Consider the following 24,696-nt stretch of genomic DNA (forward strand, 5'->3'; position numbering starts at 1 on the left):
ACTTTTTTGTTGTTGGTGTTTTTGCTGGCTTTTAAAAATTTCCCAATTTTTTGGCCTCCCACTAGACTTGGCCACAATGGATGCCCTTGTTTTCAATTTGATACCATCCCTTATTTTCTTAGTTAGCCACAGATGGTTATCCCTTCTCTTACTGCCTTTCCTTCTCATTGGCATATATTTTTGTTGAGTTATGAAATAGCTCCTTAAATGTCTGCCACCGCTCATTAACCTTCGCACTCTTGAATCTATTTCCCAGTCCACTTTAGCCAACTCTGCCTTCATACTTTTGTAGACTCTTTTATTTAAGCTTAGGACACTCGTTAGAGACCCAGCTTTCTCACTCTCCAACTGAATTTGAAATTCAACCATGTTATGGTCATTCATTCTTGAGGATCCTTTACTAGATAATTTATTAATCCTGTCTCATTATATAGTACCATATCTAAGATAGCCTGCTCCCTGGTTGGCTCTGCAACATACTGTTCAAGGAAACTATTCCAGATACACTCTATGAACTCTTCCTCAAGGCTATCCTGGCCAATTTGCTTTGTCCAATCAATATGAAGGTTAAAATCGCCCATGATTATTGCCGTTCCTTTTTTACAAGCCTCCATTATTTCTTGATTTATACTCTGTCCAACAGTGTAGCTACTGTTAGGGGGCTTATAGACTACCTCACCAGTGACTTTTTCCCCTTATTATTTCTCATCTCCACCAAACTGATTCTCCATCTTGATCTTCTGAGCCATTATCGTTTCTCACTAACGCATTGATCTCATCCTTTATTAACAGAGCTATCCCACCTCCTTTTCCTTTCTGTCTGTCTGTCCTTCCGAATTGTCAAATACCCCTGAATATTTAGTTCCCAGCCTTGGTCGCCTTGCAACCACGTCTCTGTAATGGCTAACAGATCATAATCATTTGTATCTATTTGTGCCATCAACTCATCTATTTTCTTACGAATACTGTGTGCCTTCAGATAAAGAGAATTTGTTTTACCCTTTTTTCCTGCTTTGACCCCACTTTCTGATTCACTTTTATGTTTATACATTCTGCCCCTTGCTGTCACGCTCTGGTTTTCATTTCCCCCAGTGCTACCCTGCTCTATTACCTTCTCCTTATTCTTCGACTTTTTAAATTTCCGCTCAACTGAACCCTCTTTAAAGCCTTCTCTATGGCCCTAGTTATTTGATTCGCCAGGACCCTAGTCCCAGCATGGTCTAAGTCGAGTCTGTGACAAGGGAACAGCTCCCTCTTACCCTCCAGTACTGGTGTCAGTGTCCCACGAACCAAAACCCATTTCTCCCATTTCAGTCTTTGAGCCACGTGCTTAACACTCTCATATTTACCCTGTGCAAATTTGCTCAAGGCTCAGGTAGTAATCCACAGATTATTACCTTTGTGGCTCTGCTTTATAATTTGGCCCCGAGCTACTCTCACTCCCTCAGCAAAACCTCTTTTTCTTTGTCCTACCTATGTAGCTAGCAGTTGCCACCTGGCAGTTCTCCCACAAAGCGAGATGGGGAAAGGAAAACATAAAAATATCAGGGAGAGCAGTCACTGAGGCTTCTCTTGCACACTTGCCAACAGTTTGCTTGGGTTTCCCATCTCATTCTTTCAGACATAGTGAACTAAATGTATACAGGTATATATGCACACACACAAAACCACAGACAAAACTTTAGCAATGCAATTTCCTGAACCAAAGTGAAATTTAGAAAATTTTGGCTCAGAGCAGCAAATAACAGTGGGTCAAAGTATGGGGGTATTGCTTTTTATTAATATGGTGGGTCACCTCATTTAACCTGCATGTGGAAGTAATTGTTCTTTACTTCTAACTTCAGTCGTCACAAAATCACGCGTCAGATGTGAAATGGTGGTGAACATTCAGGTGCCAGATTGGAGTTATTTTTCAGACAAAAAGCTCAAGTCTCTTAGACTTGAATACTATTAGATATTCTCCCTCCACTTTCCTGCCAAGGAAAGACAGCAGTAGTAATGATTAGCACATGGATTTTAATATACTACTTGACATGTCGCACCTCAAAAAGGTGTTGAAGGAATTGTCCTGACATTAAAGACGAAACATTTTCATTCAGCACGGCAGGGTTGTAAAATGGAGGCGTTTTGTATACTGATAGAAATGCATTGCCAAAGGGAATTAAACCAGCAGGGAGAATAAGCATTCACCACTCCTCTTTCCACAGATCTTACTTGGGTACTCCCACCGCACTCATTCAGTGAAGAGAACAGGCAACTAAATGATTTGCTCCCAGCCCACCACCAGTGTCACTTTTATCACAAGGTTGTATGTAATTTTCTCTCCCTTCCGCTATGTATATACTTGCCATCCATGTATAGCGCAGCTGGGGCAGGGATTTTGGTGCAATGGGAGCGTGAACCAGCAGCATCTCCACCTTGCACCAACTTGGGTATTTTTGGCATGGTGCAAGTTTGATGACCTGTTTAGAGTTTTTTTTTTCCTTCTAATTGTTAATCAAACAGAACATTCCTCATTTCATTAAAAAATAATGAATGAATTCAGCAAGAGGAATTCATCTTTAGATTTGTTTGAGTGCTTGCTTTGGCAGCACTTATACTATAAATACGTTTACATTGAAACTAACTATGACTGGTGTAGGTCACGCAGTGTCTTGAGCCACATAAACAAATCCAGCTGCAGTCACCAAATCACCCAGTGCCAGGAGAAAGAGAACTTCACAAATAAAAGCTCTTATCAAGTTAGACTTGGCAAAATTATGATAAAATGTTCCAAGTTACTGAGGAACCAATGGATATTCAAACAAATTAGAGACACACTTACACCTTTAAGTAAAACAATGGGCCCAAATTTGCCCAGGAGTTGCTCTGTTTTTTTTTTGGAGCAACTTGATTTTTCTGGAGTATCTTAAAAATCCCAAATTCTGCACATTTAATTTGCGCCAGTGGAAGTGAGTTAGTTAGGATTTTTTTTAGTTTTGTTTTTTTCTCCCCCAAAAAGGGGGTGTTACCAGCCACCTACACCTGTTTTGGCCATTTAAGCCAGTTTGGACAGCTAATAGTTGCTCTAAACTAACTTAGGCCAGCGTATGTGGCCACACAGAAAACCCTTGGAGAGTTAAGAAATCAGTGCAGGTAGCCAGAGATTGGTGGGCGGGGGCGGGAAGGCAAGCGGAGAGGACCTTGCAAACCACTAAACCCCTTCACAACAACATTCAAGCATAAGAACCATCAATAATAAATTTTAAAAATAAATAAATAAATACTTAAGTCCTACCTGCATAATTCAGCCCGGGAAGTCAGCGGGCCTGCTGGTGCAAGAGGCCACTCTATTGGGGATAGGTGCGGGTGGGTGGGATGCCCGGGCGGGAGAGAGTGTAGGTAACTGGCCACACACAACAGGCTGGGCTCGCAGAACACGGCGGCTGCAGGAGTCAAATCCGAGGGACTGGTGGGCTTCTCTCTCCGAGGACTGCTGACTCCGCACACCCACCCCCCCCACCCCAGATCAAAACTCTCCTCTCCCCGCCAAAACTCTCCTCACTAAAAAGCACAACCATCAATAAATAAAAAATAAAACTCAAGTCCTACCTAGGTGCGGGAGGCCACTCGCCCGGGGATAGGTGCGGGACTCTCTCCTTGACATGCAGCAGCCAGGCGTGCATCGTGACGTCACTCGGCCTGGGATAGAGGCGGGACATCGGGTCCCACGCTGCAGAGGAGCTACTGCGCATGCGCGAAACCTCCAGTCCGCATGAGTTGAGCTGCCGGCACTCGAGCGCAGGGCCCTAGCTCCGACCCAGACAGTCGACAGAGCGGGAAGAATACGGCAATATCTTTTCGCCGCTGTTTTGAAAGTGGAAAATCACCACACCTCGCATAAGTGCACCGAAAAAACTGGAGGGCAAAATTTGGGCCTAATGTCTCTATTCAGATCTGGGACCCAGGTTTGTACCCAGTGGAGTCTGGTAGAACGACTTATGGTCCTCCTACAGGAAATTAGTTTTGTCTTTACCAAGATCCGAGTGGACGTGTACCCCATAGTCCAAAACTGTCCCTAATTTAACACTAATTGACATTTCCCAGCATCAAACAGAAGCACAAAATAAAAATTCCTAGCAGAATCTTTTTACACAGTAAGCCAGAAGACAGAGAAAGTTAGGTTGCTGGTCATATCTGATGAAAACCCCAGTGTAATTTGTTGCTTCGCGCCACATGGACAGACAGGACCATATGAACATTTCGGAAAGTGTCCATTTGGTTAAAACATTAAAAACCTATTTTAAGTGGCAGAGTAAATCTGCAGACACAGTCCAATAGTTCTTCCAGCAGGGCAAGGGAAGAAATGAGAAACTGAACTGTGGTACCTATATTATAATGAGGATTTAAAAAAAAACTTTGTTCTCAATCGACCTATTTTTCTTCCTGGCAACTGTCTAAGGCTGACCAAGTCTGTTCGCAATCTTGGTGTCCCATTTGATCCCCAATTGAGTTTCCTATCTCATAGCCATTCTATTAAGACCGCCCATTTCCCCATTCGTAATATCGCCTTTACCTCAACTTATCTGCTGCAGAATCCCTCATCCATGCCTTTATCACCTCTAGACTTAACTATTTCAATACACTCGTGGTCGGCCTCCCTAGTTCCATTCTCCATAAATTTGAGTTCATCCAAAACTCGCACAAAGTCACACTCACCCACCTCCCGTGTGCTTGGTGACCTACATTGGCTCCCTGTTAAGCAGCGCCTCGATTTTAAAATTCTCATCAATGTTTTTAAATGGCCTCGTCCCTCCTTATTGCTAATCTCCTCCAGCCCTATAATCCCCCCAGACCTCTGTGTTCCGCCTATTCTGGCCTTTTGAACATCTCAGATTTTAAATGCTCCATCGTTGGCGGTCGTGCCTTCAGCTGCCTAGGTCCGAAGCTCTGGAATTCTTTCCCCAAGTCTATCTGCCACTCCACTGCTCTGTCGTCCTTTAAGACTCTCCTTAAAACCTACCTCTTTGACCAAACTTTTGCTCATCTGCCCTAACATCTCCTTGTATGGTTCTGTGTCAATTTTTTTTTAAATCCACTTTTACTCATGTGAAGCGCCTTGGGACATTTTATATAAATACACGATGTTGTAAGATTCCCCTTTTCTTCCTGTAATTTTTATTTCTTTTACCTACTTGGTTTGACGCCTTATAACTGGCAGGCAAGGCTCCAGACCACCAATGGTAACCAATCCTTGGAAGATGCCAGGTACCATCCAAGCATGACTTTCCATTTATTCTCCTCCTCCCCATGCCTTTGCTCACTTGGAGATACCAAAGCCTCTCAATTACTCAACATGGCTTAAGTGGGGAGTGAATCAGAGCTCAAAGCCACATCCAACCCTGCTCCATGGTACTAAATGTTAGCTTTAACCCTTAAAGATTATTTTCTAACTTACCAAAACAAATCTGATCAAAACAAAACGTTTACGCATCACTGCAAAGATCAAGTGGCACATTTAAAATCAGCACAAGATTTGAGACGAGTACCTGATAGTTTAAACAGCAGCTCCGATGCCACCTTACAAGACATATCCTGGCTGAACAGTTCTGAAGCAGCGGCAACTTCGGACATCACCTTTGACCTCTCAGGAGGCTCCTGCATCGCTGGGGGCTCATTACCCAAAAGGTAACCAGATCGTGGTGATAAAATAGGATCAGGTGCTGACCTTTCTTTAGGCTCATCTTTAGCTTTAAACTTTGGAGTTAAAGCCCCCCTTTGGTTTGCAGCTGTTTCAAAAGAGCAAAACACATGAGTACAGCACAATATATAGGCTATGGTTCTCCTTTACAAGTAGTGCATTGATTATCTCATGCGCTATTCTATAGGTCGAATATGAATGCTATCTTCACAGTATGCAGCCCGATTTGATATTTTTGTTTTTAAAAAAAAAACACACTCTCAAGGTGGTGACTCATGCTAGTATATAGTTCCATACAGTAGAACTTCACCAAAGTTGCTTGTTTTTCATGTTTGAACAGAGAAAAGCTGATTACAGACTTGCCCACCAAGAGTACATATTGGGAATCTGGGTGCATGCCCCATAATTTTCCACCCATTTAAACAAATGAATGTAAAACTGTGTAGAATGAAGACCTGAATTCCCTACATGCACTCTTGGTGGGAGAATCTCCATGCCACTGAGCATGGAGCAGAATTTGATAAAAATTAACCTCAGAATGTTGACAGGGAACATCACCAGCTGAACGGAAACCTTTCCTCACCAAGTACCTGCACTTCAAGCAGAGGTTACTAGAAATCAACCAGGGGTGGAAAGCCTAGCTGATTTTTCCATCCTTAGATTGGTAAGGCTGAGCACAATTGTAGTGCACTCATCAAGACTGGCTAACTCAACGCAAACTAGATTTCAAACCTGGAACCTTCTGGTCTGTACAGCTCAGCATTCCAAACATGCATTAAAACATTGAGCCATTAGTATAGGTAGGGCTCCAGTTTATGATGCATTATGCAATGATAATATATAACCAGATAATTTGGGAGTTTCGTTCTCATCTTCATTTCATGATGGCATTTTAGATTTCTGAACTTTTAATTTGTATAAATGTTATGTTTTTGTAAAATCAAAGTTAATCTAATTCTCCTATTCTGAAGCAGTTCCCCTTTTAACTCTGGCATCATTTGCAGACAGGGAAATGTTAGCCAAATGACTTGACCTTCTTGAAGTGGTGAAGAGGTTGTGCAGGAGTGTTAAGGTGAACCTTCTTTCAGAATATTACTTCAAATTAAGTTCAATTTAGGACCAAAGGCAATAAATTTAACTTATTGACAAGTAATTTGAAACAAATATTTGGAATGTATCAGGCAACTCACAAGAAACAAAACATTTGGGGCATTCAGAAAAAGGGTGGATGATGAAATTGTGCATTCAGTTGCTATAAAATTTGAGCTTCTATGGGCCCAATTGCCTTTTCCCATTCTCAACTTTTAATTGCTTTCTTATGTTCAATTTTCCCTTCCTGTGAGTCAGTGTCCAACTGAGATTGCAAGTGGCAAATCATTGACTTGCCCTACCAGTCTGTGGGTCAGAGTATTCATTATCCACAATCCAATTATCCGTCGGAATTTTCACAGGACAAAACCTTGCACGAGACGTCTCCTCATTGCAAGGCTAGCATCAACTGCATCCTGTCTGACAAATCAACCTCACAGCCCAATAATTAATTAAATTTGCTATTTGTGTTACATTCATCTTCACTCCTGTACCTAGGGGATTGATGTACGCATATAGAAAGATATACCATATATACACAAGACCAAAATTTGGGGATTCTCAATTATCTGCCAATTTCCATTATCCATCAGAGATGTGCTCTCCCCACCCCACATCACCTTATGTTCCATATAGTTCATAATGAAGGTTGCACTACACCTTTGCAGTCCCCTCGCTTTTTCCTAACTTTATATACCGCCCATAATTTAGTCCTGTTTCGGATATATAAAAACATTTTTTTTCATGTTCGAGATGACTAATTAAAGTGGACGTCAAGCTATCACCCTGCCCACCCTCCACATATACACACACCCCAATTAAAACTTCAGTAAAGTAGCAGGTAGATTTTGAAGACTCTAACCACTACTTCACTAGGGCAACTATGCACACATTAATCTTGCAAATCTCAATAAAATCAGCAGGAAGCTGATGCCAAAAGATGAATATCCAAATATGGAAGTACGAGTCAGAAGTTTCATACACAACAAATTTAGATCATTTAGTTTCAACTTTAGACCACTTTAATTTCAACCTACTATACGTGCAGCGGTTGCCTTTAAAAAGGCACATTTCACATGCATATAACCGTGAAGTAAACTTCTCTGTACATGCTTTAATTTGAAAAAAAAAGTTCACAAAGCTCAAGTGAAGCTGGTGTTTATATTCACTAGTCCTATACTAGAGACTATGTTCAGAAGAGTGTGGAGGAATTATTCTGGTCACAAAAAAAGCCAAGTATTGCCTCATACATAAAAAGGTACCACTGGAGAAGTGTGTATGCAAGCTGCAGAATTATGTAATTGTAGTTCCCACATGTATATTACTAATCACAAAGTGCAATTTTAAATGTATTCATGTACTCTTAATTTCAATTCATACAATTACAAATGTATCAGCGGTGTCATCCATTGGCATAGTTGTAAAATTGGAAGACAGAACTGAAATTAGAACCTCTAGATTGGTCCCACCGCATACTCAACACTGGCCCTCCTGTACCCTATACTTTTCTGTTAGTGGCTCAGGTCCAGAATGCTATATGCAACACTTTCACTAGCCCCATCCATCATAAATTACATTGCCACACACAAGATAGGCGAGTTCTTTGGAAGTTTTGGAGTACTATAACAAAAAGTATTATATTGAATGCCCCAGAACATTATGTAACAATCCAAAAAAGTTGGGAATCAATGTACAGCAGTACTGTAACAGAGATAAGGTTTGAGATCCTGTTGACAGTCTCAGCATATAGGAGCATTTTAGTATCAACAAATCACAAATGCCATAAAATCACAGGAACATAAATCTGGGTTAATGGGAGTTAAACCCTTGCAATTCTGAAAGAACTTCAAGCTTTCTTAGAATCATTTAAGATTTCAGAAACAGAAGGTATAATATGAGTCGTCATGTGGTATGAAATAACTCCTAAAGTGAGGCAGACCTGATAGAGTGATGGTGTTAGAGGAGATATTTGCCATTTTATACCAATAGTAAAACATATTCTATGTATGTCACTTGCAATATTTGAATATAGGGAAAAATTGAGTACTTTATAGGAGTAGGCCATTCAGTCCCTCAAGCCTATTCTGCCATTCAATTAGATAAGGGCTGATCTGTAGGTCAACCTGCCTTTGATCCATAACCCTAGATACCATTACCTAATATAAAGTTGTCAATCTCAGACATAAAAATGTCAATTGATCCAACATCCACAGCCTTTTGGTGAAAAGAATTCCAGATTTCCACCACACTTTTGTGGGAAAACGTGCCTTCTGATTTCACTCCTAATCATCATCATAGGCAGTCCCTCGGAATCGAGGAAGACTTGCTTCCACTCTAAAAATGTGTCCTTAGGTGGCTGAACAGTCCAATACGAGAACCACAGTCCCTGTCACAGGTGGGACAGATAGTCATTGAGGGAAAAGGTGGGACAGGTTTGCCGCACACTCTTTCCGCTGCTTGCGCTTGATTTCTGCATGCTCTCTGCGATGAGACTTGAGGTGCTCAGCGCTCTCCCAGATGCACTTCCTCCACTTAGGGCGGTCTTTGGCCAGGGACTCCCAGGTGTCAGTGGGGATGTCGCACTATCAGGGAGACTTGATCAGCTCTGCTGGGCAGGCCACATTGTTTGGGAGTCTCATGTCTGGCATGCAAAGTAAGCGCTCTACTCAGAACTCCTTCACGGCAAACGAGCCAAAGGTGGTCAGAGGAAACGTTTATTCCTGAATGGCCTAGCTTATTGTATACAATCGAGAAATACACAAATCATGGATACCTCTTTTTTAATTCAAGAATACCTAAATAACAAGTGGGGATTTTAATCATAGAAATATGGCAACAGTCTTAAAACAGTTAAAAGCTACCACCAGCTGAAAAGATAAAAAAAGTGTTAACATTTAAACATAGAAAAGCGAAATACCTGATAACTTCAGAAGAAAATCTGTTGCAGAAATGTCTTGGCTAAAGAGAAACATTTTCTGGGTGGCTGTAAGGTCAGATGGCTCTGATGGATTTGTTGTACCCTGCTGTACTGCTTCTGGTCTTTTGCCAAACACATGACTATCTGGTAGTGACACATTGGTGACATTCACATCACTGGATTCCTCTTTAACTGGTTTCAGTGGAACAGCAGTTTCCGTGTAATTTTCTACTATTGTTTCATAGAAAAGATGGTCCTGAATTTTTAATGTATTCCCAAGTAATTCTGTTCCCTCTTTCTTCTCATCAGCAGCCTCATTAGAGAGTGGCCGTTTGACCTCAGATTCAGTAATCTCTTCTTTGACCTTCACCTCTGTTCTGGGAAAGTGCTGATGACAGCGCATGTGGAGTTTTAAACTGAAATGACGAGACGAGGTGAAAGGGCAAAGGTCACAGTGGAAAGTTTCCCCTCTGTCCTGGTGCTGATGAACCTGCTGATTGACAAAGTTGTTTGAAAAGGGAACGGGAGAACATGATAAAAGCTTCAGATATAAACCTTTGCCCTCACCCCATCCCAATTAAACACACAGACACACTCGTCAGAGTGCCATTTTAGTGAATGAAACAACCTACTGAAGACAAAGAATCAAATGTGCTGGTTGAATCACCATGGTTTGTTAAAAGGCTACAATTATTTCTCGTCTCTAATTCCTATACAATTGATTATCTGTGACTTAACCTAGCATCACTAGCTAAAATAGAAGAATTTATTTGAAAAACAATTGGGACAAGAAGCTTTCTAATGTCAACTGAAAATAAAGCCAAATCTATTATACAGAAAACAGATAGTGGGGAGTGCTACCAGGTTTGTGGGCTGGGGGAGGGGGGGGGGGGGGGGGCGGGGGGGCAGATGAACTTAAAATAACACTAAAATTTAACGAGTTTATAAAACATAATTTAAAACGAGAGTTTGCCTGAAACAATACCACCCATTATATAATGCAAAATTTCCATTAAAAATACATTTTGATTCTTTAAACCAATTTTTCCTATTGGCAGCTCGAATGTTCATTTACTATAGTTTGCTGTACATTGTTGTGTCATTTGACAGATGTTTTATTCTGAGACACACATGCAAATTTATGACTCCTAGTCCAACTAGTAAAAACAGGGTGTTTTGATGCAACCATAGCTCGTTTTAAGGCATTTCTCCCATTCTGCTGCATCGCCTTGCATTCTTCTGTCTAAGAATAGATTAGCGACTTGCTCGCAGGTCTGCCAAAGCTATTCTGAAACTGAACACGGGGAGCCAACACTCACTTCTATTCTCCATCCCAATAGTACTACAGCTGGCCTCTGTTCATGTTCTCACTTTGGCAATACCTCAGAGATTGCAAAATTCGTAGATAATTAATTTGGAGAGTATACCCAAGCCCTGTCATTCTGTGGCATAGCTGGTTGGTCCTGCACCTTCTCAGCATTTCCAATATTATAAAAGTTAAAGTCATGCTGTATTTTAACCAACTTCATAGTACTTCAGGTCATCAGGAGAAAAAGTTACCTATTTTATAATCATTTCTCTTGGCTCTCTGCAGCTATTGGTTTTGTGTAGTGGACTGCAGCTTTTTAAGAAGCTACATTCAGTTACTTTACATGTACACACTTTTATAGCTCTTCCAGAGTTCTCACACACAGCTTATAGGTATCAGAAAATAACACTGATTTCATTCTGCTGATAATTAAAGGTTGACCAGCCATTTTTGTTAAATTAAATTGGATCATTTAATGAATCATATTAACAATCATGGTATTCCTCGTGTTCATTTTTTGTTCTGATATTCTAGATATCAGCCAAAATCATGGCACTCTACCATAATCAGATTACAATTGCTGCAAAAAGCAATGCCAAGCATGTTCAAAATATGTGCACGCGTGTCTGTGTGTGTGTGTGTGTGTGTGTGTGTGTGTGTGTGTGTGTGTGTGTGTGTGTGTGTGTGTGTGTGTGTGTGTGTGTGTGTGTGGGGGGGGGGGGGGAAGTGGCAGGGAAGTGAGCTGGGTTCCCGCGCCTGTGCAGGTGAAGACAGAATCTGGCTCGGAGGGGTAAATTTTCCATTCTGCAGATTAAGATGAAGGGTATCGGTAGTTTGCTATCATTTTAAATTCTCTGTACTGTTAGTTTTAGGACCACATTTAAACAGCCACCTCTTCTTGGCCAGGAATTGCTGTGGACAAACTACAGAATAGCCTTCTGACCACCCACTTTCTAGGATTGAAATTTAAACATCTCAGTGATAGTCAGCAATTACTAAAGGTATATCTCTTTACTTATTCACAACATTGACACTGTATTCCAAAATTCAACAGGAACAATACTCTTTTTAAATCTAAATGCACACACTTATTTAAAACAAAATTAATCACTTCATTGTACCTTCATGTGTGATTTCAGATTGTCCTTGCGTGCACAGCGGAATGGACAGAGTGGACACTGGTGACTTTTTAGCCCTGTGTGAATCACCATGTGACGTTTCCAGTAGCTCTTGCGTTTTATAACTAAACCACAAATTGGACACTGGAAGGATTTTCCTCCCTCTTCCTCGGAAACTGTAGAGGAAAATAAAACTTCCAAGTAATTCAAGAGTTTCTGCCTCTTTTTATTGAAGTAATACACTTCAATCTGGACTGCAGATCAGCAGAAAGATATCAAAGATTTCCTCTTCAACTCAAGCAGCAGAGTTATTGAAGCCTGTTCTTAAGTTTTCAGCATTTTCTTTATATAATTGCTATCATTTCTCCCACACTACAGATCAACTGTTAAGTGTTACTAAGTTGCTCTTTCCAACACCACAAACGAAGAAATGTTACCCATTCTGATGTGTACAGCAGTTCAGAGTAATGCAGTTCGGTTTTTAACAATTTGCATTCATCTAGAACATGAGATACGAACAGGAGTAGGCCATATGGCCCCTCGAGCCTGCTCTGCCATTCAATAAGATCATGGCTCATCTGATCATGGACTGAGCTCCACTTCCCCGTCCGCTCCCCATAACCCCTTATCGTTTAAGAAACTGTCTATTTCTGTCTTAAATTTATTCAGTGTCCCAGCTTCCACAGCTCTCAGGCATCGAATTCCACAGATTTACATCCCTCAGAAGAAATTTCTCCTCATCTCGGTTTTAAATGGGCGACCCCTTATTCTAAGATCATGCTCTCTAGTTCTAGTCTGCCCAATCAGTGGAAACATCCTCTCTACATCCACCTTGTCAAGCCCCCTCATAATCTTATACATTTCGATAAGATCACCTCTCATTCTTCTGAATTCCAATGAGTAGAGGCCCAACCTATTCAACCTTTCCTCATAACTCAACCCCTTCATCCCTGGAATCAACCTAGTGAACCTTCTCTGAGCTACCTCCAAAGCAAGTATATCCTTTCGCAAATATGGAAACCAAAACTGCACGCAGTATTCCAGGTGTGGCCTCACCAATACCTTGTATAGCTGTAGCAAGACTTCCCTGCTTTTATACGCCATCCCCTTTGCAGTAAAGGCCTTCCTGATCACTTGCTGTACCTGCATACTATCCTTCTGTGTTTCATGCACCAGGACTCCCAGGTCCCGCTGTACTGCGGCACTTTGCAATCTTTCTCCATTTAAATAATAACTTGCTCTTTGATTTTTTTCTCCCAAAGTACATGACCTCACATTTTCCAACATTATACTCCATTTGCCAAATTTTTGCCCACTCACTTAGCCTTGTCTATGTCCTTTTGCAGATTTTTGTGTGCTCCTTCCATCTTTGTATCTTCAGCACTGATCCCTGCGGCACCCAACTAGTTAATGGTTGCCAACCAGAGAATGAACCATTTATCCCGACTCTCTGCTCTCTGTTAGATAGCCAATCCTCTATCCATGCTAACATATTACCCCCAACCCCATGAACTTTTATATTGTGCAGTAACCTTTAATGTGGCACCTTGTCAAATGCCTTCTGGAAGCCCAAATACACCACATCCACTGGTTCCCCTTTATCCACCCTGTTCGTTACATCCTCGAAGAACTCCACCAAATTTGTCAAACATAACTTCCCCTTCATAAATCCATGCTGACTCTGCCTGACTGAATTATGCTTTTCCAAATGTCCTGATACTGCTTCTTTAATAATGGACTCCAACATTTTCCCAACCACAGATGTTGGGCTAACTGGTCTATAGTTTCCTGCTTTTTGTCTGCTTTTTAAATAGGGATATTACATTTGCAATTTTCCAATCAGCTGGGACCTCCCCAGAATCCAGGGAATTTTGGTAAATTATAACCAATGCATCCACAATCCCTGCCACTACTTCTCTTCATCTAGCGCCTTTAATGTAGATAAAATATATCCAGAAACTTTAGAGATGTACACTGAGCCAAAGGAGGAGATATTAGGATGGGAACTCCAAAAGTTTGGTCAAAAAGATTGGTTTTAAAGGAAGATTTTAAAGTGGTAGAGAGGCAGTGAGGTTTAGGAAGTGAATTCTAGAGCATGGGGCCTAGACAGCTGAAAGATACCAATGGTGGGGCAAAGGGGAAGGGATGCACAAAAGGATAGTATCAGAGGAAGAGAGAGTTTGAGGGGGCAAGATGAGGTTACAGTGTTAGGGAGAGAAGGCCATAATAGGATTTAAACACAAGGAAGAGAATTTTAAATTTGAGACATTAGGGGACCAAAAGCCAATGTAAGTTAGTGAGGGAAAGGGTGATTGATGGGCGAGTGGGCCTTGGTGCAGCATAAGATACAGGCGGCAGAGTTTTGGATGTGTTCATGTTAACAGAGAGTGGAGAATGGGAGGCCAGCCAGGGGAGCATTAGAACAGTCGAGTCTGGGGGTGATAGTGATGTATGAGGGTTTCAACAGCAGACGGGCTGAGGCAGGGGTAGAGGTAGAGGTGGTCACGGAGGTAGAAATAGGCAGTCTTTCTTACGGAGCTTGGATGCTCAGCTAAGGGTCGACTAGGGTATTGGAAGTTGAAAACTGTCAGGTTCAGTCAGAGATAATTGCTGGTTGGGAACTAGAATTGGTGGCAAAGGTACGGAGTTTGTGGTGGGGGTCGTAGATGATGTCTTCAATGTTCCCAATGTTTAGCTGGAGGAAATTGGGACTCATCCAAGATGGATGTTGAACAAGCAATCTGACAACTTGCTCTAGGAACAGACAATATCGAGATGGGACCAAAAATAATAGATTTGTAATTTTATAATAACGCTAGCTCCATTTTGACAAAATCTGTTGGACATTGTTCCAGCATGTGATGGGAAAATGTGGGCTGTGCTGCACTCGCCATCATCAAATAATCTACTGACATTCATTGCATAGGCTCACACATGCAGAAATAGATTATATACACATAAAAAATAAGGGATCCCCCTCAAACTACACTTCTTGATGACCTCAGAATAGCTTCAACATAGGTGCCTGCTGACCTTTAACATCTGAATTTAGAGTACATAGCCCAATAGGAGATCTGGAAGTGCTTCAAGATAACACTAAAATACATATGCACAAGACAAAAAGAGCAATTTATAAAAGATACATATAAAATCAACAAAAAGAAACAAAACCGCTTTCACATTTTAACTTTAAATAATATAGTATTGACAGCACTTACCTTGATTGGCAGACTTCAGAGTCTTCGGTTTCAGTGTTGGCAACAGCATTTCTAGTGGAGCTGATGGAATTAGTTTTTCTTGTTTCACTTCCAAAGATTGTAAGGTATCTCCTGGGATCAGTTGATCTTTTCTCTCAACCAACATATTCCCAGCAGCCCTAGCTGCAACTTCTTTCAATAGGGCAGCTGATGAGGTCATTGAGGCCAGAGAAAGGAAAGAACTTCCCGGACGCTTATGATCTTGAGCAGAAGACAGGCTTCTTTCACTAACTTTCTTTGAAAGAGCAGCCAGCGCGGAACTAGCAGACTGCTTTTGTGTAGGGCTATAAGGAGTTGAGTATGGGCTAAATCTCACTGGCTCCTCTACCCTGGAAAGACTTTTATCCAGACGAACTGCGTTTGCAGCAGCCTTAAGCTTCTGTGTAGCTGAAGCAGGTGATAAACTACAAGATGACGAACTTTGCAGCCAAATATCCTGGTCCCACATAAAGTTGTTACTTGGACTAAAATTATTACTTTGTTCCTGCTTAGCAGCTAACTTCCTAGCAAGAGCATTTAGTTGTAGTGCATGAGGGGAAGATGGTGACAAAGGCAAAGCTGAGCCAAGACCAACTGCAGAATCTTCTTTTTCTGTAGCTCCAAGACTCGTGCCGGCACTGATTGACCCAGCCTCCAACAATCTTCTTAAATTGCTACTCATGGGTTTGTGCAAAACATGGGATCCCATTTCATGCAAAAGCGGTGATGGAACAGGTGATAACACATCCTGTTTTTCCAAGGTGTCTTTGAACTGATCATTTTCAGAAATTAGCAATTCCAAAGAGTTCCTTAAGGGAGTTGTGCTCCCCAAGGAGCTATCTGGAGAGGTTTCTTGTTCTTGCAGATTGTCTCCAGGTGACACGTTAAGATCATCTTGTACATCTAAATAGGAGACTTCAGAAGGAGTTTCAGATGCATTTCCAAACCAATCCTCTTCTTCTCCCAGTTCTCCTCCTGCTTCTTCTTCATTTCCATCTGAAAAGAAATTGGAAAATTTACCACAAAATCAGATAGTCCACGACACTTATTGAAACAACTGTTACCTCATGTCCAACGTCCTCATAGCCCATGAGGTAATTTATCTGCTTGTATTGCCTGATACAGAAGAAGAAAACTAAAGACTAGATATATTCCCAGAATTAGAGTTTGATTTGTTTATATCCACAAAAAGCTATTGAATAATGACACTATTTAGTATATACGGCTCGCACCGCTTGTGGCTTTATCCAACCTGGTTTGAAAACAAATATCCCACTGCTATTCACTAGTATTCATTGGTTAGGCCTCAGCTGGAGTATTTTGTCCAATTTTGGGCACCACATTTTATGAAAGATGTCAAGGCCTTGGTGAGGATGCAGAGGAGATTTACTAGAATGGTACCAGGGATGATGGACTTCAGTTATGTGGAGAGATTGGAGAAGCGGGTATTGTTCTTCTTAGTGCAGAGAAGGTGAAAGAGATTTATAGAGGTGTTCAAAATTATGAAAGGGTTTTGATAAAAGAGATAGGGAGCAATTGTTTCCACTGGCAGGAAGGTCGGTAACCATAGGACACCGATTAGGGCTACGGTAGCATAGTGGTTATGTTACTGGACCAGTAATCCGGAGGTCTGGACCAATAATCCGGAGACACGTGTTCAAATCCCACCATAGCAGCTGAGGGAACTTAAATTCAGTTAATTAAATAAATCTGGAATTTAAAAAGCTAGTATCAGTAATGATGACCATGAAACTACTGGATTGTCGGAAAAACACAACTGGTTCACTAATGTACTTTAGGGAAGGAAATCTGCCGTCCTTACCTGGTGACTCCAGACTCACAGCAACGTGACTCTTAACTGCCCTCTGAAATGGTCTAGCAAGCAACTCAGTTGTACCAAACCACTACAACAAAGTCAGCACTTTGGGAGTACCTACCACCAGCTTCTGAAGGACAATTCGGGATGGGTAATAAATGCCAGCTTTGCCAGCGATGTCCACATCCCATGAATGAATTTTTTTTTTTTTTTAAACCACAGGCAGCACTGTGGACCCCGTCCCCAGCCCCCATAGGCAGTGCAATTAGTGAAGCGGACAATAACTTGAGCTTTTCATTAGAATTTTGTAGTGTATTTGCTTCATGGGTTCTTTGCTTAAGAATTCATAGCTACACATTTGCTGTAAAGTACTAGTTGGTTTATTAGCAAAGGTTTAACAATGAAACTGAACACTACCAGTTCATCCACTAGGCTCACAACTGCACGCCTCATCGTGGAGAACCTGAACACAATTAATTGGGGTTTTATTGAATCTTGTGAACATTACATGACTGGCTAAGCCACTCTCAGTGCAACAGTTGCACAAGCCTGTGAGCATGCTCACAGGTGCAAATATTACAAACTTAAGAATTAGGAGCAGGAGTAGGCCATACGGCACTTCACAGGAGTATTAAGAGACAAAACGTTTGACACCAAGCCACACAAGGAGAAATTAGGGCAGATGACCAAAAGCTTAGTCAAAGTAGAAGGCTTTAAGGAGCGTCTTAAAAGGAGGAAAGAGGTAGCGAGGTGGAGAAGTTTAGGCAGGGAAGATGCAGATTAGACACTTAAATGGATGACTTGACAGATGGTGTAGAAAGCGTTTCAGATTTCTCGGGCATTGGAATAAGTCCTGAGGCAGGGATAGCTCTACAAACTGGAGGTTCTTCACCGAAATCAAACTGGCACCCATGCCTTCCTAAGGTAGACTTGGATAAGAAAAATGCTTTTGGTCAAAATGAGGATGAAGTTCATAGAATGCATCAGGGTGTTCCTTAATCGGTCTACTGAATGTCCAACAAGCAAGTATACAATGCTAGATTAAATGCAGCACTCCCTCCCTCCCACACTAAAATGTTAGCTTGAGTCTTGGAGTGGGATTTGAACACAAAACCTATTGACTCAAAAAGAGAGTGCTACCAGCTAAGCCAAACAGGCACCTGAATGTGAGAAAATGGAAGAACGGGGGAAATTGTACACAAAAAGAAAACATGTATTAATGTTGATGATAGTGTACACCAAGATGCGCAAGTGATAGCAGGAGTAGTATATTGCAGGAGAGAAAATTTTCCTGCAATTCACTGATGCCAGTTCGGCATTGGCCCATAATTTGCAGCCCCTACGAGCGCATATGAGGTGCGTATGCGCCCGTAAGGGTTGCGCACGTTTCGGGTTTCACAGATCATCCGCATCCCGGGGAAAGAGTATCCATGTACATATGGAATCCCCTTAAGCATGAATGGGGATTCCCTTCTTTTATTGGTTGGGCTGGCGCACGTGATTCCGAGGTGCTTGCGATCCACATGCGTCCCTGGAATACACGTGCCTCTACCTGCGGGTACCCAGAGAGGTCCAGGACCGCCAACCACCAGGTACGCGGGCATTTTATTTGCGGATCAGAGGCATTTCCCAGCAGGAAGCCTCCGACCACAAATTTTTTTATTTTTTATGAATGAATAATCTGTGGAATCTTATCACAAACTGTAAACTCTAGAATGCTACATGTAGCTTTCAATAGATAAATGATTAAGTTATACATGCAAGATTTCTAACTTTCATGGTCCCAGTGCTGAAGAAATAAACATAGCCCTAATTTTCCAATAATGGGGTTGGGCTGATCAATGTACAGGCTTGCTGGTACCTGGACAGAAGGTTTGCATTCAATTTTAGAGGGTGCGAAGTAGGGGAGGGGGGGCTGGGTAACAGAATCAGGATAAATTTGCCTGGAAAGATTGGTCTGTAGCACACTTGGCTGGGATCAGAAAATATAGTAAGGGAACAGCTCTTAAAGGCTTGCAGCCAGCCATTAAAAGGAGATTGTGAATAGAACAGAAAAGTAGAGAAATTGATCAAAATGACCTAACGGAGACATGTGGATAACATTGCTCCCTTTGATGCTGAGGAGTTGGAGGTCCTGAGGAGAAGGTGCACCAAAGGAGTACTGTCCGATTTGAGGCTCCAATAAAAGCACAAGTGAAAACTGCAAAAAGAGAAGTTGCCGACCAAGTCAATACAATTGCCCTGGTCCCTTGTACCTGGGTCCAAATAAGAAATGCGAGTGTGCTTCTCAAGTTTACACAGAAATCCAAAATAAGAACTCTGGCAATCTCTGGGAGGTAGCATTTGAAACACTGTACATAACGATTGCCCATTTGCACACATTTTTTCATTGTTCTAAAATTGAATGGCACACTTTTCTTGCCAGTGGAGGTGGAACAACCGATGCTTGGCCTCGATAGGGGGCTTCTCCGTAAGTCAGCATCCAAGACTGCAGAGGTTAGCCCCACTGTTGTTTCTTCTACAAATGCAGCCACTGTGGACTGCCACTTGTTGATGGCATCATAGCTACTTCCTGACCAACAGCCATTGCGATGCATAATAATATTTCAATGGCCAATCATGTGAACATTAATGGAGCGCAAACAATTTATTTGCCTGTTGGCAAGAGTGTCAATGAGAAATCCTGATACCCACATGGGTGGCATCTCCAACACCATGCACTCGAGGGAAGCCTACAACCCAAAGAAACCTCTGCATCCTGTCCAGCTAATGTCTCTTTTCCACAGGGAAAAAGTGTTGAAGATGCTGTCCTTAAACACAATGCCTGTCACTTGCTTGATACACATGTCCACTGCAGACAATCTGACATGGCAACTATCCCTGGGGTGGTTTGGAAGGATTCAGTAGCATGAACACCATGTTGTCGTAAACCTTAACTTGCACAGAAAGATCTGCTCCTTTTCCAGATCTACAAGAACATAATAGGAGCAGGAGTGGGCCATTAGGCCCCCCCCCCCCGAGCCTCCTCAGCCATTCAATAAGATCATGGCTGATCTTCTAGCTCAACTTTCCTGTACTACCCCCATATCCCTCGATTCCCTTAATAACCAAAAATCTAATGATCCCCGTCTTAAACATACTCAACGACTGAGTCTCCACAGCCTTCTGTGGTAGAGAATTCCAAAGATTCATCACCATCTGTGGAAAATATTACTCCCCATCTCAGTCCTAAATGGCCAACCCCTTATTCTGATGTGACACCTGGTTCTAGACTCCCCAATCAGGGTAAACATAGACCTAGTTTACTTCATCTCATCTCCCCTTTCCAGGAATCAGTCTGGTGAACCTTTGTTGCGCTGCCTCTATGGCAAGTTCAGGTGCAATGTCCAAAATCCGGAGTTCCGGACCGATCCGTGACGGGGTCGTCCGGAAACTGGAAAATGTTCCTAAATCCGGACTCCCTCACCTCAGCCGCCCGACCTCCACTGGCCTTGGCCACCCAACCCCCGGCCTCCCCACGCTTCGGCCCGACGGCATCCGTCCGATCTCCTCTCCCCCCGGTCCTCCTGCACTTGGTCCAACCACCTCCTCCCGCCCCCCTCCCGACCAACCCGACCTCCTCCTTTCTCCCCCCCCCCCCCCCCGACGACCTCCTTTCTCCACCCCCCACCCACCCCCGACCTCCTCCTTTCTCCACCCCCCCCGACCTCCTCCTTTCTCCACCCCCCCCGACCTCCTCCTTTCTCCACCCACCCCCGACCTCCTCCTTTCTCCACCCCCGACCACCTCCTTTCTCCACCCCCCACCCACCCCCGACCTCCTCCTTTCTCCACCCCCCACCCACCCCCGACCTCCTTTCTCCCACACCCCCTCCTCCTCCTCCTTTCTCCCACACCCCCTCCTCCTCCTCCTTTCTCCCACACCCCCTCCTCCTCCTTTCTCTCTTTCCCCCCCACCCTCTTCTTTCTCCCCCCCCCCTCCGACCTCCTCTTTCTCGCCCCCCCGCACCTCCTCCTTTCTCCCCCACCGCCTCCTCCTCCTTCTTTCGCAGAGGAGGACAAAGGGTTTAATTAAGAGGGGGAAAATAGAGTACGAGAAGAAGCTTGCCAGGAACATAAAAACTGACTGCAAAAGCTTCAATAGATATGTGAAGAGAAAAAGATGAGTGAAGACAAACGTAGGTCCCTTGCAGCTGGATTCAGGTGACTTTATAATGGGGGACAAAGAAATGGCAGACCAATTGAATAAATACTTTGGTTGTGTCTTCATGAAGGAAGACACAAATAACCTTCCGGATGTACTAGGGGATCGAGGGTCTAGTGCAAAGGAGGAACTGAAGGATATCCTTATTAGGCGGGAAATTATGTTAGAGAAATTGATGGGATTGAAGGCCGATAAATCCCCGGGGCCTGATAGTCTGCATCCCAGAGTAGAAATAGTGGATGCGTTGGTGATAATTTTCCAACAGTCTATCGACTCGGGATCAGTTCCTATGGACTGGAGGGTAGCTAATGTAAAGCTTTTAAAAAGGGAGGGAGAGAGAAAGCGGGTAATTATAGACCGGTTAGCCTGACATCAGTAGTGGGGAAAATGTTGGAATCAATTATTAAGGATGATATAGCAGCGCATTTGGAAAGCAAAGACAGGATCGGTCCAAGTCAGCATGGATTTATAAAGGGGAAATCATGCTCGACAAATCTTATGGAAATTTTTGAGGATGTAACTAGTCGAGTGGACATGGGAGAACCAGTGGATGTGGTGTATTTGGACTTTCAAAAGGCTTTTGACAAGGTCCCACACAAGAGATTGGTGTGCAAAATTAAAGCATATGGTATTGGGGGTAATGTACTGATGTGGATAGAGAACTGGTTGGCAGACAGGAAGCAGAGAGTCGGGATAAATGGGTCCTTTTCAGGCAGTGACTAGTGGAGTGTCGCAGGGCTCAGTGCTGGGACCCCAGCTCTTTACAATATACATCAATGATTTGAATGAAGGAATTGAGTGTAATATCTCCAAGTTTGCAGATGACACTAAACTGGATGGCGGTGTGAGCTGTGAGGGGGACGCTCAGAGGCTGCAGGGTGACTTGGACAGGTTAGGTGAGTGGGCAAATGCATGGCAGATGCAGTATAATGTGGATAAATGTGAGGTTATCCACTTTGGGGGCAAAAACACAAAGACAGATTATCTGAATAGTGGCAGATTAGGAAAAGGGGAGGTGCGAGACCTGGGTGTCAAGGTACATCAGTCATTGAAAGTTGGCATACAGGTACAGCAGGCAGTAAAGAAGGTAAATGGTATGTTGGCCTTCATAGCTAGGAGATTTGAGTATAGGAGCAGGGAGGTCTTACTGCAGTTGTACAGGGCCTTGGTGAGGCCTCACCTGGAATAGTGTGTTCAGTTTTGGTCTCCTAATCTGAGGAAGGACATTCTTGCTATTGAGGGAGTGCAGCAAAGGTTCACCAGACCGATTCCCGGGATGGCTGGACTGATATGACGAGAGACTGGATCAACTGGGCCTTTATACACTGGAGTTTAGAAGGATGAGAGGGGATCTCATAGAAACAGCCAGGACGGGTTAGATGCGGGTAGATTGTTCCCGATGTTGGGGAAGTCCAGAACCAGGGCACACAGTCTTAGGATAAAGGGCAAGCCATTTAGGACTGAGATGAGGAGAAACTTCTTCACTGAGAGAGTTGTTAACCTGTGGAATTCCCTGCCGCAGAGAGTTGTTAATGCCAGTTCATTGGATATATTCAAGAGGGAGTTAGATGTGGCCCTTACGGCTAAGAGGATCAAGGGGAATGGAGAGAAAGCAGGAAAAAGGTACTGAGGGAATGATCAGCCATGATCTTATTGAATGGTGATGCGGGCTCGAAGGGCCCTCTCCTGCACCTATTTTCTAGGTTTCTAGTTTTCTCCCCTCCCCCCTCGACCACCTTCTTTATCCTGCTACCCCACCCCCGACCCCTTCCTCATTCTCCCCCCCTCACACCTCCCCTTCCCCCCCCTCACACCTCCCCTTCCCCCCCACTAGTTACAGCCTGCCAACTCGAAATTGACCCGATTATTCCTACTCTCTGTTTTCTGTCCGTTAGCCAATCCACAATCCATAATAGTATTACCCCCAATCCCATGAGCCCTAATTTTGTTGAATAATCTCGTGTGGCAACTTACTGAACGCCTTCTGAAAATCCAAATACACCACATCCACTAGTTCCCCCTTATCTATTCTGCTAGTTACAACCTCAAACAATTCTAACAGCTTTGTCAAACATGATTTCCCTTTCATTAATCCGTGCTGACTCTGCCCAATCCTGTTATTTTCTAAGTGCCCTGTTACCACGTCCTTAATAATAGATTTTCCCTACTACTGATGTCAGACTAACTGGTCTATGGTTCCCCATTTTCTCTCTCCCTCTTTTCTTAAATAGTGGGGTTATATTTGCTACCTTCCAATCTGCAGGAACCGTTCTAGAATCTATGGAATTTTGGAAGATGACAACCATTATCTGTATAGCCACCTCTTAAAACCCTAGGATGTAGGCCATCAGGTCCAGGGGATTTATCAGCTTTCAGTTGCATTAATTTGTCAAGTACTATTTTTTTTACGAATACTAAGTTCCTCATTCGCACTAGACCTTTGGCTCTCCATTATTTCCAGGAGACTTTTTGCGTCTTCTTCCGTGAAGACAGACACAAAGTATTTGTTTAATTTCTCTGCCAGTTCCTTATTTTCCATGACAATTTCTGCTGTCTCATCCTGTAAGGGATCCACATTTATTTTCGCTAATCTTTTCCATTTTACATACCTCTGAAAGCTTTCAGTCTGTTTTTGTGTCTCTAGTTTATTCTCATTCTATTTTCCTTTTAAAAAAAATTTAATTTCTTGGTCCACCTTTGCTGAATTCTAAAATACTCCCAACCCTCAGGCCTACTCTTTTGGCAACATTAGAAGCATCTTCCTTTAATCTAATACTATCTTTAATTTCTCTTGTTAGCCACAGTTGGACCTTTTTGCCTGTGGTATTTTTATCCCCCAAGGGAATTTATATTTGTTGCAAATTATGAATCTGGTCTACAAGTCATCCTGCGGCAGGTGTTACAACTGTGTGGCAGCCTATCCTATGAGTTGGAGATGGTGAACGTATCAAAATATACGTGGAGGCATCTAATAAATGCAGGTCCCAGGATAGTGATAGGTGCAGATAAAACAATCGAGTTGTTGCTACACCCACATTTGGTAGACCCTCATTACTCCTCTCAGCTAGAACATGCAGAAACTGGTAAGGGAATGCCCACATTTAACACTTGACATGGAGTGAGTTAGGGTTCAATTTTCTCCAATCTGTTTTTTCGGCGCACTCACCCAAGATGCGCCAACTTTGTGTGCTGAAAACGGCACCGAAAAATTGTGCCCCCATCCTGGCCGCTCTGCTGCGTGTCCCGTGGCTTGGCGCAGCCTGGCCAGTCGATTTGGGGAGCGGAGCTAAGGCCTTGTGCCAGAAACTCGACCGGCAGCTCTCCGCAT

At 42.9% G+C, this 24,696-nt stretch overlaps 1 protein-coding gene across 4 annotated transcripts in view; it reads right to left on the reverse strand.

Moving 5' to 3' along the window:
• znf827 (zinc finger protein 827) overlaps positions 1–24,696 on the reverse strand; it is a 115,547-nt gene that overhangs the window by 76,115 nt on the left and 14,736 nt on the right. For all 4 annotated transcript variants that reach the window (XR_011590854.1, XM_070871578.1, XM_070871577.1 and 1 more), the window contains exons 3-6: positions 15,332–16,345; positions 12,117–12,289; positions 9,687–10,179; positions 5,529–5,768 (exon numbers count right to left, since the gene is read on the reverse strand). Coding sequence is in view for 3 of the 4 variants with exons in the window: in XM_070871578.1 (XP_070727679.1) it covers positions 5,529–5,768; positions 9,687–10,179; positions 12,117–12,289; positions 15,332–16,345 (1,920 nt within the window). In the remaining variant the exon portion in view is untranslated. The remainder of the gene's footprint in view (positions 1–5,528; positions 5,769–9,686; positions 10,180–12,116; positions 12,290–15,331; positions 16,346–24,696) is intronic.

Source organism: Pristiophorus japonicus, chromosome 2 (assembly GCF_044704955.1).
Source record: "Pristiophorus japonicus isolate sPriJap1 chromosome 2, sPriJap1.hap1, whole genome shotgun sequence".
NCBI classification, from domain to species: Eukaryota; Metazoa; Chordata; class Chondrichthyes; family Pristiophoridae; genus Pristiophorus; species Pristiophorus japonicus.